General features: G+C 38.9%; 2 protein-coding genes across 3 annotated transcripts in view; both read right to left on the bottom strand.

Moving 5' to 3' along the window:
- Positions 1-51: 51 nt before the first annotated feature.
- Positions 52-5,473, bottom strand: LOC110050207 (F-box/LRR-repeat protein 12-like). Its single transcript, XM_089286243.1, has 2 exons — positions 4,454-5,473; positions 52-1,099 (listed from the first exon to the last, which is right to left on the bottom strand). Exon 1 carries the CDS (start codon positions 5,462-5,464, stop codon positions 4,457-4,459), a length of 1,008 nt encoding a protein of 335 aa, XP_089142369.1. The 5' UTR covers positions 5,465-5,473; the 3' UTR covers positions 52-1,099; positions 4,454-4,456.
- A 1,059-nt stretch (positions 5,474-6,532) lies between these two features.
- The window catches only part of LOC110050343 (netrin receptor UNC5A-like), a 10,566-nt gene continuing 1,908 nt past the window's right edge, over positions 6,533-15,190 (bottom strand). For both annotated transcript variants that reach the window (XM_089286241.1, XM_089286240.1), the window contains exons 2-7: positions 12,897-13,232; positions 11,971-12,264; positions 11,000-11,098; positions 10,313-10,447; positions 9,380-9,732; positions 6,533-8,668 (exon numbers count right to left, since the gene is read on the bottom strand). In XM_089286241.1, coding sequence (XP_089142367.1) covers positions 8,555-8,668; positions 9,380-9,732; positions 10,313-10,447; positions 11,000-11,098; positions 11,971-12,264; positions 12,897-13,232 — 1,331 coding nt within the window. In that variant the 3' untranslated portion in view covers positions 6,533-8,554. The remainder of the gene's footprint in view (positions 8,669-9,379; positions 9,733-10,312; positions 10,448-10,999; positions 11,099-11,970; positions 12,265-12,896; positions 13,233-15,190) is intronic.

Raw genomic sequence — 15,190 nt, 5'->3', positions numbered from 1 at the left:
TATTAATACATCTAACCAACTGAAATTAAGAACAAAACAAGAACACACCAATTGTAGTTACAAATTTATTAACTTTAGTTTAAGAATAAAGAGCAGTTTCTACACGAGTTGAAACAAAAGAATCTAACAGATGAGCAAGGACTTGAATTACAGTGTATATGAGTAATTTTTCACTTGCTGAGTGAAACGAAATAAGTGAAAATTTTTTTCTCACACACCACTGGGGCCTGGGTATAGGTAACATGACCTGAAGGGCAGGCAGTTGTTTCTGTTGCGCCCAACATTACTGACTTTCCTGCCCACCCACCTGCAGATTTTAAGTTTTTATACAGTGCCAGTATATTGCACAAGCCTTGAACTTTTTTTGTTATTTCCAGTGTTTAGCGTAATGCTATTTGTATTAGCTTTGATTTAGCAATAAAGGTCAGGCAGCGGCAGTCAGCTTGACATGGCTACCAGTGGTATGTGAGAATTTCAAATTACTCTTCTTTGAATAACAATATAATCAGAAATACCAAATGATGTAACCCTAAAGAATATTCTGCAAACACCAAGTCTACGCAGATCTGCAAATTCCCACATTATTTCAACATTTCTAGATTAAAACTGTCTAGTATAATATGCAATCTAATGACTTCAGATCTACAATGTAAAAAAGTTTTCCATTAAATATGTACAGCATTCATTATAAATTCTCAAAGTACAATGATTAAACACAATTTTTGCATAAGATCCTAGTTTTAATGGCCCTTTCCAAAACTTAATTTGAAAAGCAGCATATTGGTCATGGAAATTTAGCTCTGTTTCCCTTGAAATATAACATTTCAGGCAAAATCTTTCTGAGTATTTTGCTACCTAGGCTTCTTCAATTATAACATGCGTGGAGAAGATTTACATGGACGTGATCTCTGTGAGAGCTCCAAACATACATAAGCCTATTCGGTTGAAAAGTTAATGTCTTTTGCCAGACACAGTTCAGTATAATCTTCACCTTGGCTCACCTTGGTTATCTTTTGAACTTGCTGGAGGTATATGAACAGCTGTGAAGCCGTGGGCTGTGATATGTGGGTATTAATATTCACTCACTTCTTGAGATTTTCTGCAAAAAACATTTACACATTTTAAAGAAGTTATCAAATCAATTTTTAAATGGTTTTTATTCACAACGTAGGTGAAAGTCTGTGTATGAGCCAAGTGACCCATCAGGCCTGGGCTTTAATCTCCAGTTTCTGAAGCATAAAGTGACTAGGAGTATTTCTACTTCCCACCCCCCCTGGATGGGCTGCTAGTCCATTTCAGGGTTACACCAAGCATTAAATTAATTTATTGGCCGGTACCCATTTACACACCTAGGGCCTGTTTCTTGAAAGCCTTGGAAACTTTTCAGGCCGGTAAAGCCATTTTTAGTTCATCTGTATCTAAAAACGGAGCAGTGTATACGCCTGGAACTTCTTCTTCTCTTCATAGTAAGAATATGTGAATAAAACAGCTCTGTAATTGTAAGGTTTGAGATTTGCTATGGCTTTATGGGCCCGAAAAGTTTCTGGGGCTTTCAAGAAACGGGCCCCTGGGCCAGGTTGTTCAAAAGCCGGTTAACGCTAACCCAGTATTAAAAGTTAATCGAACTATTAATTTTTCTTGGCTAAAAATGTTTTTTATTGTTCACGTTTTGTGTAGTTTGAGCTTAGTCAAGTTCAAAACTGAAGGACAATTATTATAACCAGAAAACCTCACCGAAAAGTTACAAAACTGAAATCAAAATTCTCTCTGATCCTGGGTTGGCTTAACCAGGCTCTGAACAACCCGGCCCTGGGTCGAAAGGGGCACTGTGAGAAGTGTCTTGCCCAAGAACACAATATACAAGAAAAAGTCCAATCAGATGCTTTGGAAATGGTAGATTAGTTATCCACTTAGACCTCCTTTATATCGACCTGAAAACAGCTCACTCTGCCATTTTTTATATACCCTTTTAATGTAGCCTTCTCTGTGGTAACATTATGGTGAGTAACAATGGGTAGTCCACTCCACACATTAAGGCACTGTCTCATGTGTAACCAGATTAAACGTGTTGGAAGACAAAAAAATGTGGATAAACATATTTGTTTATGTTGTTGTTGTTGCTGATGGGAGTCCAAAATTGCTGAAGATGTCCGAAGATGTCAAAATATTTAAAGAAAAAATATCATGAGTGGTACATACAAGCAAGATTTCAGTCTCACACTTGAAAGAGTTGAGCAGATGTTTTCAAAGTCTACATGTTTATCTTTCTGTGTGGCCAAAAGTAGCACACTTTACTTTTCACATTTTTACTGCAACAGACATACAGCACAATCCTATGTTCATTTCATTCAGTTAAATCGATAGCATTTTTATCCCCCCTCATAGCAAGCTACATAAAAATTACGAAATGTATTTGCAAATTGACTTCCAGTATGACATTTCCACTTCAAAAAGGATGGAACTGTATGGATTTCCAGTATCATAAGACAACATAACCTAGAATTGACCTCTGGTGAGTCAATTCGTCAACTGCCTCAGACAAATCGACTCAATTTGAGTGTATTGGACAACCTTCTGAAATCAGAATCCAAGAACTCTGTCGTTGAAACAGTCTAATTGACTCATAACAATGAGCAGACTGTGGACTTGCATTTAAAAAATATATTTTTGTGTATAACTCACATACATTACAACTTTTTAAAATAAATTATATTGGTAGAAAGTAGTGATTTGCCTTGAAAATATTTTTTGGCCTTTGAAGGTCTATAGGGTGGTAAAAGTTTTTTTGTGATCCATGAATGGCCTTATTTTTTTCCGTAAAACGTAATTTTATTTACTAACTGTGAGCCATGATTTTTCAAACATAATACTTTTCTGTAAAATAAGAAATAAATGTTCAATTCACTGTGACACCTTCCTTTATGTTTTGTTTTATTTTTGATAGCTGTCATTATGTTATAGACATTGCGTAATAATTTTGTGAAAGGAAATCTGTTTGATCCTTCAGGTCTGCGCCAGTAGTCTAAATGGACACACACTAGGCCCCGACGAACTGTAAGCTTTATCTTTAATGCAAGCGAAATCTCCCCGTAACGAGAACTAGATACAACCAAGATGGCGGACGAATGAAGGCTGATCGCGCGGGCTTTTATACAACAATGAACGCCGCTGACCGACCGACTACAGCGGAGTGCCGCTGGACAACCAGCCTACTGGCGCTGGATTAGTCTTTAGTAGAACTGAACATGGTTTTCCTTTTGTCTCTTGTGGAAAAAAGAAGTGGAGTGGAGAAATGGTGAAGATGGCAAGCAATGCTGTTTTTTTGGACATTAAATTTCCAAAATCTTTGTAATACAAATGAAAAATGACCTTTTTTCTTTTGTGACATGTGAAATGTATACTTGATTTTCCGTGAATTGTGAAAAGACCTTTTTACATTATGTGAAACGCGAGCTAGACCCCATCCCGTTACCAACTTTGGTCTTAGATAACCTAACTTTATCCTTTTTCTGTCAGCGAGGCAGCAAGAGATAAAAGATAATGTTGTAGTGCTTGTTGCAACAACTTAAGGAGTATGACGAATGATTAGATTGAGGAGATGTAAGAACTGGGCATTTCAGCCATTGCATTATCCATCGATACTGAATTGACTGAATTACTGGAATCATTCTGCAAAACTGATGCGAGCGACCTTAGATACAAGAGAATAATTCTAATAATTATTGCATAAATGTGTATGTTCCATTAGACACAAAAAATACTTAACACATAGAAAATATGTACTATTTTTCTATTGAGTTACAAAGACACAAGTGGAAGTTTGGGAGAATAAGAGATGTTGTGGGAACATGAGCCAACAGGAGAGTGTTTCCACAGCTTTGTTGAGTTCTCCCAAACTTCAAACAAGTGTTTCTACAACTCGATAGAAACACAGAGGACATGTTGAATGCCCTTCTCTTAGTGGCTCAGTTCTACTCACTATCTATTCTGTTTCAGTATTAATCCACTAGCGTTCTATCACAAATGCCCTTCTCTTAGTGGCTCAGTTCTACTCACTATCTATTCTGTTTCAGTATTAATCCACTAGCGTTCTATCACAAATGCCATTCTCTGATTGGTTACGCTACTCACTATCTATTCTGTGATAGATAGTGAGTAGCGTAGCAGTGTGCCCTTGTTAACAAAATGACGACCGCTTCTTGGTGTTATCGAAGTGTCTGTGAAGAGTATTTAGATAAAGTTTTGAATGACTAGTAGATTTATACTAAAGCAATTACATTACTCACTCTCGATGATGTCAATGTTCATAAACTGGTGTATTTGCTATGCATGAAGTAATCTAACTGCTGGGATTTTAATTTATGAATCAAATGATTAGCATAGAGCAGTGCACTCATTCTTTGCTGGATTATTACTTTTTATGACTTTAAACAACTATGAATTGAAAACAAACCTTTCAAGACCACTGGATGTCACAATGCGGCAAATTCACTCTGGCTTCATCCACATCTTTTTGGGCAATGCCGCAGCAACCAGTGATGTCCAAAATTCTCAGCTTCTTACATTTGTCAGTAATTTCATTAAGACCAACACTTGTCACCTCTTTGCAGGATGATAGGTTCAAATACTCCAGTTCTGAGAGACTATGTACCAGTGAAAGGATTCCAGCATCTGTAATTCTCCAACTTGACAATAAATTTAAGTTCTTTAAGCCCGTAAGATGGCGACCAATATGGTGAAGTCCAAGATCAGTAATATTGGAGCAATTTGAAAGATCAAGCTCTTTAAGGTTGCTAAGGTTATTAGCAATATGTTGAACACCCTCATCTCCAACACGGTAACAATAACTTAGATTTAAACGTTCCAGTGTTTTTAGCTTCATTACACTGAGAAGATCAGAGTTTTCCACTCGAGTGCAATATGTTAGATTCAATTCCAACAGATTAGGAAAAAACTCTTCACATTTTAATCCCTCAAACCAACCCAGAGGAACAATCGAGTGATCGAGAAGTAGAGTTTTTAAATTTCGAGGCAGAAACTGAGCTGGAACGTTCCTCATATCACAATAACACAAGCCAAGTGTCTCCAAACTAGGGCATTTAGTTTTGATTTCTTCAAGCAAAGATGGCGAAATGTTTTCATTCTTTTTCGTGGTTCCAATGAATCCTTTTATCAGCAGTTCCAGAACTGAATCTGACAATCGATTCCTGACAATTTTCCACAATGTCCGTAAAGAAAGCGGCCACGAACGAAGGTCGACGAATCTCCACAGGGTTCGATCACAAACAAGGTGATACCACAGCCGGCATACAGTGGACGAAGAACAGAGAGTTTTCACATCAAGGAACTTGAACACATGTAGCATGATATTGGCAGGAAGTTTGCATATTGGAGCAGTTTGAACCACATTGTTTGCCGCTTTTTGGCGGGATGCTCGTCTTTTGGCTGCTGTGCAAGACGCCATGTTGGTCAGCTGTCGGTAGCACGGGCTCTCACCCCGCCTTCGTACTTCACAAATAATAAATTAGAAGGGTGGAGTAGGGGAAGATTAGGGGGAGAGGTAAGGGGGTGAAGGGACATCACGGAAGAGCCTTCGAGAATGGAACCTGCCAATCAAACTGAATTCACAAAAGCTAAGAGCAATTATGGTTTGATTATGTATTAAATCTCGAAAATCTTTAATACATGACATAACTTTCCGACGATATGTTCGGAGCAAAGAAAATATTGTGTGGATGCCTCCGGGCAACTTCTACAAAAATTTATATCTTGAGATCTGCATCAGAGGCCCGTTTCGCAAAGGTCCCGAAAAGGTTTTGCACCCAGAAAGCCATAGAAAAATACCAAACTTTATGATTACAGAGCTGTTTTATCCACATATTCCTAATATGAACAGATTCCCTTCACACAAGATCAGTTTCAGGCGTTTATACCTCTCTGTTTTTAGATACAGATTTCGGGGCTTTCGAGAAACAGGCCTCAGGGCTTGCGGGTTTAACGTTACTAACTTGGCCTGTTCTTTTCATGCATGGAAATCGGACGCTACGGATATTGTTAACCACTCTTTGCATCCATAAAAGGGTTTTCTAGACCACACAAGAATTTTTTGATCACATGTTAATCGGACTGGTGACATGTGCACAAGCAGGTCGTAATAACATGAGAGGGATTAGATATCGCAGGGGTGTAGCGTGCATTTTCCATGGAGTACATAGCAAAGACAAAGTCCACCGAGTGACAAAGGTGCTAGCATGGTTCACGGGAATGCCCCCCCCCCCCCCACCTCCCCCCCCCCCCCCAACAAGAAATTCTTATTTTTACGAGCTTATGTGTCAACCTTTGGGATAATAGTGGTGGTTTTAATAGCAGAGTCTAGAGGCTGTCAAACCAGCCAATTTCACTATTAAAGATGCTTGCAGTCAATAAATATATTGTTTTCTGGATTTCCGGAGGTACGCACATGCTTACATCTGTATATGGTCGCTACGCCCTTGTAACGTACTGGTGAATTCACACGAAATTAAAAGACAAATTAAAAGATAAAATTTAATAACAAATTAAAATATTTTATACAATATATACATGCTGAAATTATGTTTCTTTATATTGTACTTTTGAATAATTTCACACGCTGTGATTGTAACATTCACTCTTTAATTCTCGATAAGGAACTCGATTGGACAAGCACAGCGGACGAAATTCCTAAAAGATATTGGTCCATATAATAAACACGTTACTAACCTACTGGCCTCGGTATTTTCTCGATCACATATATATAGGACATATAGCCACAGGTGACCTAAGCGGACATACGTACCAGACCGTTAAAACCAAAATCGCTCAAATGGCATGCACTGAAAACACTGGAAAGACAGAAAATGGATAAGGCGGGTTTAAACTCTATTGTAGCTTTTTCAAGGAAAAACAGAAATAGTTTTGAGCGCTTTCGATCAAATGTCGAATCCATATAAACTCCACTAGATCTCTCTTGTAGTCCGCTTAAGTCACCTGTGATATAGCCGCCCGCTTTGCGCTTTTGTCGATTGGAGAGAAATCACGGACCATAGCTTACAATACAGACCTGTAATAAGCCACCTTTAGAGGAAGAAATAACGCATGGACGAAGATGGAAAGGAATAAAGGGCATTAGCGCACAGACTTAAACAATACACTTAAACTTTAACTTAATACAGTGGTACATACAAAATTGGTATAAAAGCTAAGGAAATATATTAAAGTTATTTACACGCAGCTGCTACCTTGCAAAATGGACACACGCAGGCGCAGTATTAACAAAATTTCTCGATACCAACTTTCCTCGACTATACAATCAAGATGGCCGCCTTACGCTTTTGCTTATGCTTATTTCACTCGTCTTCGCACTACGACGTAAGCATAACATAAGTATAAGAATAAGTATAAGCATAAGCACAAGAAGAACGAACCATGTTCGTGGGTGTTCTCACTTTCTTATGCTTATGCTTGTGCTTGTGCGCTAATGAAAACCAGCCTTTACGCCACAGATAGGCGTGCGGAGAACCAATCAGAATCGAGAATGTTGGTATACATACGATAACAGTGATTGAAATAAATCTTCAAAGATTTATTCGTATTAAAATCTGAAATTGGTTCGCCTGTAAATAAGATTCAAAGCGTATTGAAGGACGAATAATCTTCTCTGTCTCTAAAGAGACCCACTAAAGGAATCTCTCTTGTGCTGTTCTCCTAATAGTGAGGATTCTCTGCCTCAAATTTACTCCACTATGAGGAGAACAGCACAAGAGAGATTTATGTCCCAAGTCCCTGTTCTCCTCGTCTATTGATATCATCTATCCGACGCTTTGATCGTTTTAAAGAGCTACTGGGCGACGGTAACCGAGGCCAACAAGAAACTCAGACATCGAGAAAGACTATCACTAGAATAACAATCGTTTCACTTTTATACGATGGTCTCTTTACTTTCTCGACAATAACGTCGCTTTTTTTTTTTCTCGTGAGTCCATTTTAAGTCCTTGCTCATATTGAAAAAAGCCACTAATTTTTGGGCCGAAGCCGTTCACATTCCACTAACCACTTGGTATGGTACAGTCAAACCTTTTCTCTGTATATTATTGGCAATTCACTGAATTCGCTTGGTCCGAGCCAGACAAAGCAGACGTCATATATACCTCTATAGTGCGGACACTGTATTCTGGCGGATACTGCATAGACAACAACAGTTTATTTCTACTACTGTAAACAACTAAAAGAATTTACAAGATTATAATTATAAATAAATAAATAAATAAATAAAGTAAATAAACAGTACAGTACATACAGTAGTGGGACACCCAAAATAACTAAAAAGCTAAACTAGTTGGGTGACCGTAATTATAACAATTAAAAATGTGAGAGTCAGGAAAGAGGCACAACAAATACATTGGTACACATAAATATCATAAACTTGGTACAAGAGTAAATATACAAAACAAAACAGTCAAAACAAGACAGTCAATTTTCCGTGATGACGCATTAACTTTCTGGACTAATAGATCAGTTCCTCAGGTGTAAAACATCAACTCTGTGGTGAATAATGATAATGAACTTTGGCATCATCTCCCACAATTGTCACTCCGCCATGTTGTTCCACCTGCACTTTGGTCAAGTACACCACCAAACCTTTTGGTGACTAAACAAAAGAAACGTCGGTTAGCGACAGAAGCGGAAGAAAAGAAAGGGAAAACATTTTATATTCGCGAAACTAAGTAAAGGTCGATTATCTATTTAGTCTCAGACACAGTGTCGTTTTCACTGAAAAATGTTCGAAAGGTCGGTAAAACTAACTCTCTAACCCTCTAGGCTAGTCACGCATTATGTCCATTTCAATAGTGCAACATTGCGTGAAAAGTCAGGAAGGATAAAGGTACTAGCTTCTTACTCAGTTGGTCTTTGGGGTTGTCACGCGTGACGATCCCAAAGAGGGACTGAGAAGGAAGCTAGGGTAGAAGAAGATTCACTTATATGATGACTGCTTGATGACGCGCGATGCAAAGTATTGCTTTGCGCGGAAGTTCGTACGTTGCATTATTAAAAACTGGATCATTGGATAATGCAGTTTGCGAGTTTTTATTGGCTTAGCCACCATGGGTTATGAGCCGTTATACCCTGCTCTACAAATATGGTAAGCGTACGCGCGATTTTTTGGGGGGCGTTTTTATTTTTGTGTTTGGTTTAGTTTGCTATATTTTGGGGGCGTTTTTAATAAAACAATTATTCCACTCGCGCTTGTTGGATATAAGATGATTGTAGCCAACTCGGGGCGACACGCCTTGTTGGCTATCTACCATCTCAGCTCGTGTTAGACAGTGTAGTGGTAAAGGAAAAATAAAGTCGTGCTTACTACGACTGATGAATCGCCACATGCTGGCACTGAACCTGAGGGTTCGCCGCTATCTTGTCCAATAAAGTGGGATGACTCGTTATTAGAATCTGGGTCCGCGCGCCCGAGCTCTGTTTGGTCAGTGAGTTCAAGCGACTCGTCGTCATCGTCATGCATACTGTCAGGATTTGTCGACCGTCTTGTCATGCGCGGTGGGTCTTGTAACGTTTGGCAAGGACAGCGTTTCTTGAACAAGGAAATGACCAAGCCCAATAATACCACCAGTTGTAAGATGGCAACTAGCAATACTACCAATACTACTACCAAGGAGGGATCCATTGGGGTATTTGGGCCTGACTTGTTTCTGTTCTCGTCTATAAAAGGAAAAAAATATGAAACGTAAATACTGTGATAAATAAGCCGGTCAGTTCTTCAATCAATTAATCAGTCAGTCAGTCAGTCAGTCCGTCAGTCAGTCCGTCAGTCTGTCAGTCAGTTAGTCGGTCGGTCAGTCAGTCAGTCAATCAGTCGGTCAATCAATCAATCAAACACATGACAAGACTGCGAGTAGTCCCTCTTTTGCTCGACAATTCGTGGGGAAGAACGCACGGAAGAAAAACAACATGAGCGTGCGAGCGTGACATGCGAAGCCGCGAGCCGCGAGCAGTTACGCACGCACTCTCACTTGTTTTGCGTTCTTCCCAACGGATTTTCGAGCAAAAGGGAGACCTGCTTGCAGTATAACAAACGAATAAATATATATATAAACATGAAACAATCTTAAAATGAAATAAACTACGTTTGAGAAATAAGAAGCCAACAGAAGAACAGTTCCGTTTGGTTTTTTTTTTTTTTACACGATAGCTAAGGAATGAAGTTTATATACCCAAATTAATTGATGAAGAATCTTTCCATCACGTCCTCTTCACTCGCATAAGAATAATGAGAACCTACCCAGTTTGTCACAAGTTTTGCCATTCTCATTCAGTCGAAAGTTTCCTTCACAAAAGCATCTCCTTCTTCCCAGAAACAGCAGGTATACGTAAAAATGTTCACATTCACCATTGCCTCTCTGACAACGATTTACGCCTAGAAATGAAAGAAAAACAGTTTAATTCACTGAAATCAAGATTACGACATGCATTTTGAAAAAGACCTCTACAAAAAAAGTAGTGGTGGCTACTGAATGAACATGACAAACAAACAAAACGATTATCAAAGGCATTTAGAAATATAAAGATAATGAGTGGAAGTCAGTAACTACTTTCAGTAGCCCCAGGGACAAAATACTGATATTGAAGGGTATGTTTTAACGAGAAAAATTGTTTGCATTCCAACAGCCAGCAACAAAAGCCGTTTAATTCAATGTTAAAAAGCTCGCTTTTCACATAACCATCCTCTTTCTACCGCAAAAACGCCTCTTGGTACCTTGCGTCCCACATATAATAACTATATTCTCACGTTTTACCTCCTTTTGACCTGAGCAATAGACTTTCTGGATATATATTACACTAGCCAAGCCAGTCAAACTGGTCAAACAAGACAAACTGGTCAAGCTGGTCAAAATAGTACAACAAATCAAACTAGTCAAACTTGTCAAATTACAGGCAAGCTGGTGAAACTAGTATGTTACATACATACCACAGTTTAATGATGGGTTGCTTCCACTTTGACACTCTGGTGAATACAGATTGGTACACGGCCATGGGTGCTCTTGACAATCAGCGGTGGAGATGGTCTCTAACGATCAGAAAGTATAGAAAGAAACTGAAGAAATCAAAATATCATATGTAGATAACGCAAGTCAAAATTAGAAAAATCTCTACAGGAATTCAGCAATCACACAGTAGCTTACTCCTTCTTCCGTACAGTTGCCACTTTTCTGAATTTATGACCAAATCAATTGCGCTGTAAAATTTAGATTAAAACCTAGATAAAGCAGTAGCCACAAACGGATGGAAAACTGAATGTTAAAGATTATTTTCTCTTTCCCATTTTTAGTGAGAGCGAACCGGAAATTACTTTCACCGGAAGTTATCACTTGCGCGCGCGGATTGATTGAAATATTGACATTTAGAGCAGCAAATTAAAACACGAAATAAGTTTTTAAATCCTTCACTGACTGTGAATTATGATGTTAGAAATCAATTCCTCAAGAAACTATTTGACAACGGTTTCCGATACAAAAATTGCATTCTTACCAAAGCTTCACCTTTCTAATGACGGAAAAATCAGTACACCCCTCTACTATTTAAATAGCCTGCTTAGCAAGCGTTTCCGTACAAAGAGCTTTTCCGCATTCTGACCGCGCGTAAATTGGAGCGAGAGCAAAAAATTCGACGAAGCAGGGGGTGGTAGGGTCACCACCCCCTGCTTCGTAGAGTTTCTGCTCTCGCGGCCAAAATGCGGAAAATCTCTTCGTTCGGGAACGCTTGCTACGCAGGCTAGCATTTAAACGAAAAAATTGAAAGAAGTAAATTGTAAGTAAGAAACGGCTGACTAATAGACAAATAGCGCTCTATTTTGCGACTTGTCCTGATTGGCTTTACCAGGCACAATTAGCGGGAAGAGGATTGTAGCGTTATGTGATTACTTTCCAACAAAGGACAAACCTCGAACGTCAAGTTTGATCACCGGGCCTTCTCTTCTGGCCGCCACGTTCCTCGCTACACAATGATACTCGCCCGAGTCTCCCATCTGAACGCGCTTGATAACTAAGTCTTTCTTTGAAGTTAAACGGATGTGACGCCTGCCATCATGCCCAAACAAAAGCGATGGCTTGTCTATCTTGTACCACGTGACGTTTGGTCGAGGTGAACCATATGGAGGCCTACATTTCAGGACCACAGTTTTGTTGGGAGGTACCACGTGATGCAACTGAACTGTGCCAAAATTACGGCGAAGAACTACAAGATATTAAACAGATCAAGATTAATCAAAGTCACTACGAGCAGAATAATCGACTAAAGGATAAATAAAATTCTAAGAAAAGGAAATTAGTGTCCGTTTTTAATCTTGGGTCCTGTTCATTTTAATTTGGGAGATCCTGTTTTATTCAAATTGCTCTGAAAGGAGAATAAAATGCAGCCTCAATAAACATTTTCCACTGAAGAAAATACAACAGAAATACTAGGAAGCCCTTTTATCTCGTTTCAGTTTTTGGAAGTGTCTCGAATTCAATTGAACTTGTGACCAATTCTGAGCTTGCTGAATTGTTTTCTGGCTTAATCTCCTAAAACGTACTGCGAAGAGTAACTTTAGATTCACACATCCTAAACAGTACCTACCCAGTAATTTTAAACCCTGAAGGTATGAAATCGTTCTCTCCCGGCCTTATCAACAATCACCTCAAAGAAATCTCGAACGCATAATCTAATTGCTCATTATATCAAAAAATTGGCGAGAGGCAAAGAACGTGAACGTGAGTGAATTTTTTTTCGGAAGCGGTCGTGTGCAAAATCATCCATCCTCTCCGTCAAAAGTCAAATGCCCCCCTCTTACCTAAGTCGATTACAGACAATCTTGAATTAATACTTACAAGCTTTGTCGACAAGTATTATATCAGACTGTCGAACAGCTTTCTTCCCCCACACTTTGCACCTGCACGTTATATTCCTCACAGCCTTCGGAAAATCAGCAACAGTCACTATCTTAGTCTTTGTCCTTGTTCTACAGCTCCGACAAGACTTCCCACACACTCTAAAGAGTCTATCTTTAAATTTCTTGCCGTTACACTTGATTTGAATTCTACAGACGTTCATTGCCACCCAAGTCAGGTTAACTGATTTGTTGTGCGTCACGTAATAGGGTATAAATGGTGGTACTTGAAGGAAAACTGGAAATTGCCTGTCACGTTGACTGGGTGAAGTATTTTCTGAAAATCAATAAAATACAGGATTAGAATTTGACAGCATTTCAATCAAAAAAACTCGTCTTTTTTTCTGGGTTTTCTATCTAAAGGTAAACCCGCCAGTGAAATTAAATGAGAAAAATTAAAACGCACCTGCGTTCTCAGGATTACTGGCGAGAATAAATCATTTACGCTTTATCAAGGCGAATTTTGACCAGAACAGAGAAACCTCTCGTGAGACTTTTGCGTGACTCGCGTGACAAACCTATTCCCATGAGAGTCACGCAATCAACAAGAGACGGTCTTTCATCTCAGTAACTAACTCAACCAGTCTCACCTGTTAACCTCCCTTCCGCGTTATAAGCAATGCCAAATAACCTGAAATACGTTCTCCAAGATGAGTGTTTGCCCCGAAAATTTCCCCTGGCGGTTTCGTCCATTTTAAGCGATTATGACACCTTCCTTGGTTATTAACTTAATTCGAAAATTCGTTTTTCTAATTAAATCGGCCGCTTTTTGAGATTTCTAAATTTTTTCTTTTCTAAACTTTAGATAAAATGACTGACTTAAATTTTGTCGAATAAAAGAAAAAACGATTTTTGTGCCCTTGAAGGTGGGGAATAGCATGGGTTTTGAGTCCTTTTGTCTGAAATAGGTTGTTTCGACCATTTTGGTCTGCAATAGGGTATGGTTTGTGCACACTGGTTAGAATTAGGTATTTTAGAGCAGTGGGGAAAGTAACCAGGCAATTACTTTCCATTGGTTTTGGTTTCAGTTTTACTACGGTTTGGGATTGGCTGAGTAGTCTAAATAGCAAGTCATTGGTTTGGTTTTGGTTTTGCGAAACTCAGTTGAAAACCACTCTATCATTGTTGTCATTCATCTCTTGATCGAGAAGTGAGGTATAATTATAAACATCAGGTATTCGAAGCCCTTGTCATGATGTTTACCTAAAGAAAAGCAGTTCAGTCTAGATCTGAGATAAGGCATCCATTTTTCGGTCAGGTATGAACTAGGAAAGGAAATAATCGCATATTGTGGGCCTTTGATATCGAAAGCAGTTACAGCATTATCTAAAGCACCGATAAAATGCACACCAGTAGACCATTTCTGCGATGTCGCGCTTTTTCGTTTTGTTTTGTTTTTTTTTTTTTAATTCAAACAAAAAAATAACCTCATCTCTCTATTTATCACGCCGAATTTAGTAAGTATGCGAAGTTGCATAAGAATCCGTTGCAAACACATGAAAATATAGGAGCCTTAACTTTCCAGTTTTATAACGAAATGTATGGCAAGGGAGAACGCTCACCCCCGAGCATTCATTGTTTTTGCAAAAAAATTGGTAGGTTTGGAGGCACACATTTTGATGAGTTTATAACAGATTCTTAAATTGATTTATGGAGGTGGAATTTTGTTATACGAAAAACACGAAAAGTTGTTGTATTATGTGACATATTGGCCTAGACACAAGTTTCTCTTACATAGAAACTGCTTTAGGACTTTTTTGGAAGTTTTTGAGACACCCGGGGACAATCCAGGATAGTCACGGACAGGTTGGGAGGTTCTCGGCTTATTTTGGAAATCATTACCCTGGGTACCAGAGGTTTTTTTCTCGCGCGCGGCGGACGGAAACAATTCGCTTCGAGCGGGTCACAATAGAGACATGACCGACACCGGAAACCGGGGAAGAAAATCCTCTGACACACAGGGTAGGAAATCATCGTACACTAACTCAATTCCTAATATTAACAGATATGCCACTTAGTTTTGTGTGAAAGTGCACGAAAACTGTAAGATAAGGATTACACAATTCCAATAACAATGCCAAACCCGAATTTTAAATTTCGAGTCTCGTCCGAAAAAAGAAATAAAGTGGATAAAACGCTAATAACGACATTAGCCGACCAAAGGTCTATGATCTGAACTTCGTGACTGAGAATCCACAATCCGACCAGCAAAACAAGTAGAGTCCGGAGTCCAGG

The sequence above is a fragment of the Orbicella faveolata genome, unplaced genomic scaffold (genome assembly GCF_042242905.1).
Source record: "Orbicella faveolata isolate gen_17 unplaced genomic scaffold, um_ofav_v1 contig_14, whole genome shotgun sequence".
Taxonomy (NCBI): Eukaryota; Metazoa; Cnidaria; class Anthozoa; order Scleractinia; family Merulinidae; genus Orbicella; species Orbicella faveolata.
The sequence above is the reverse complement of the archived record's forward strand: the minus strand, read 5'-3'. Positions and strand labels throughout refer to the sequence as shown.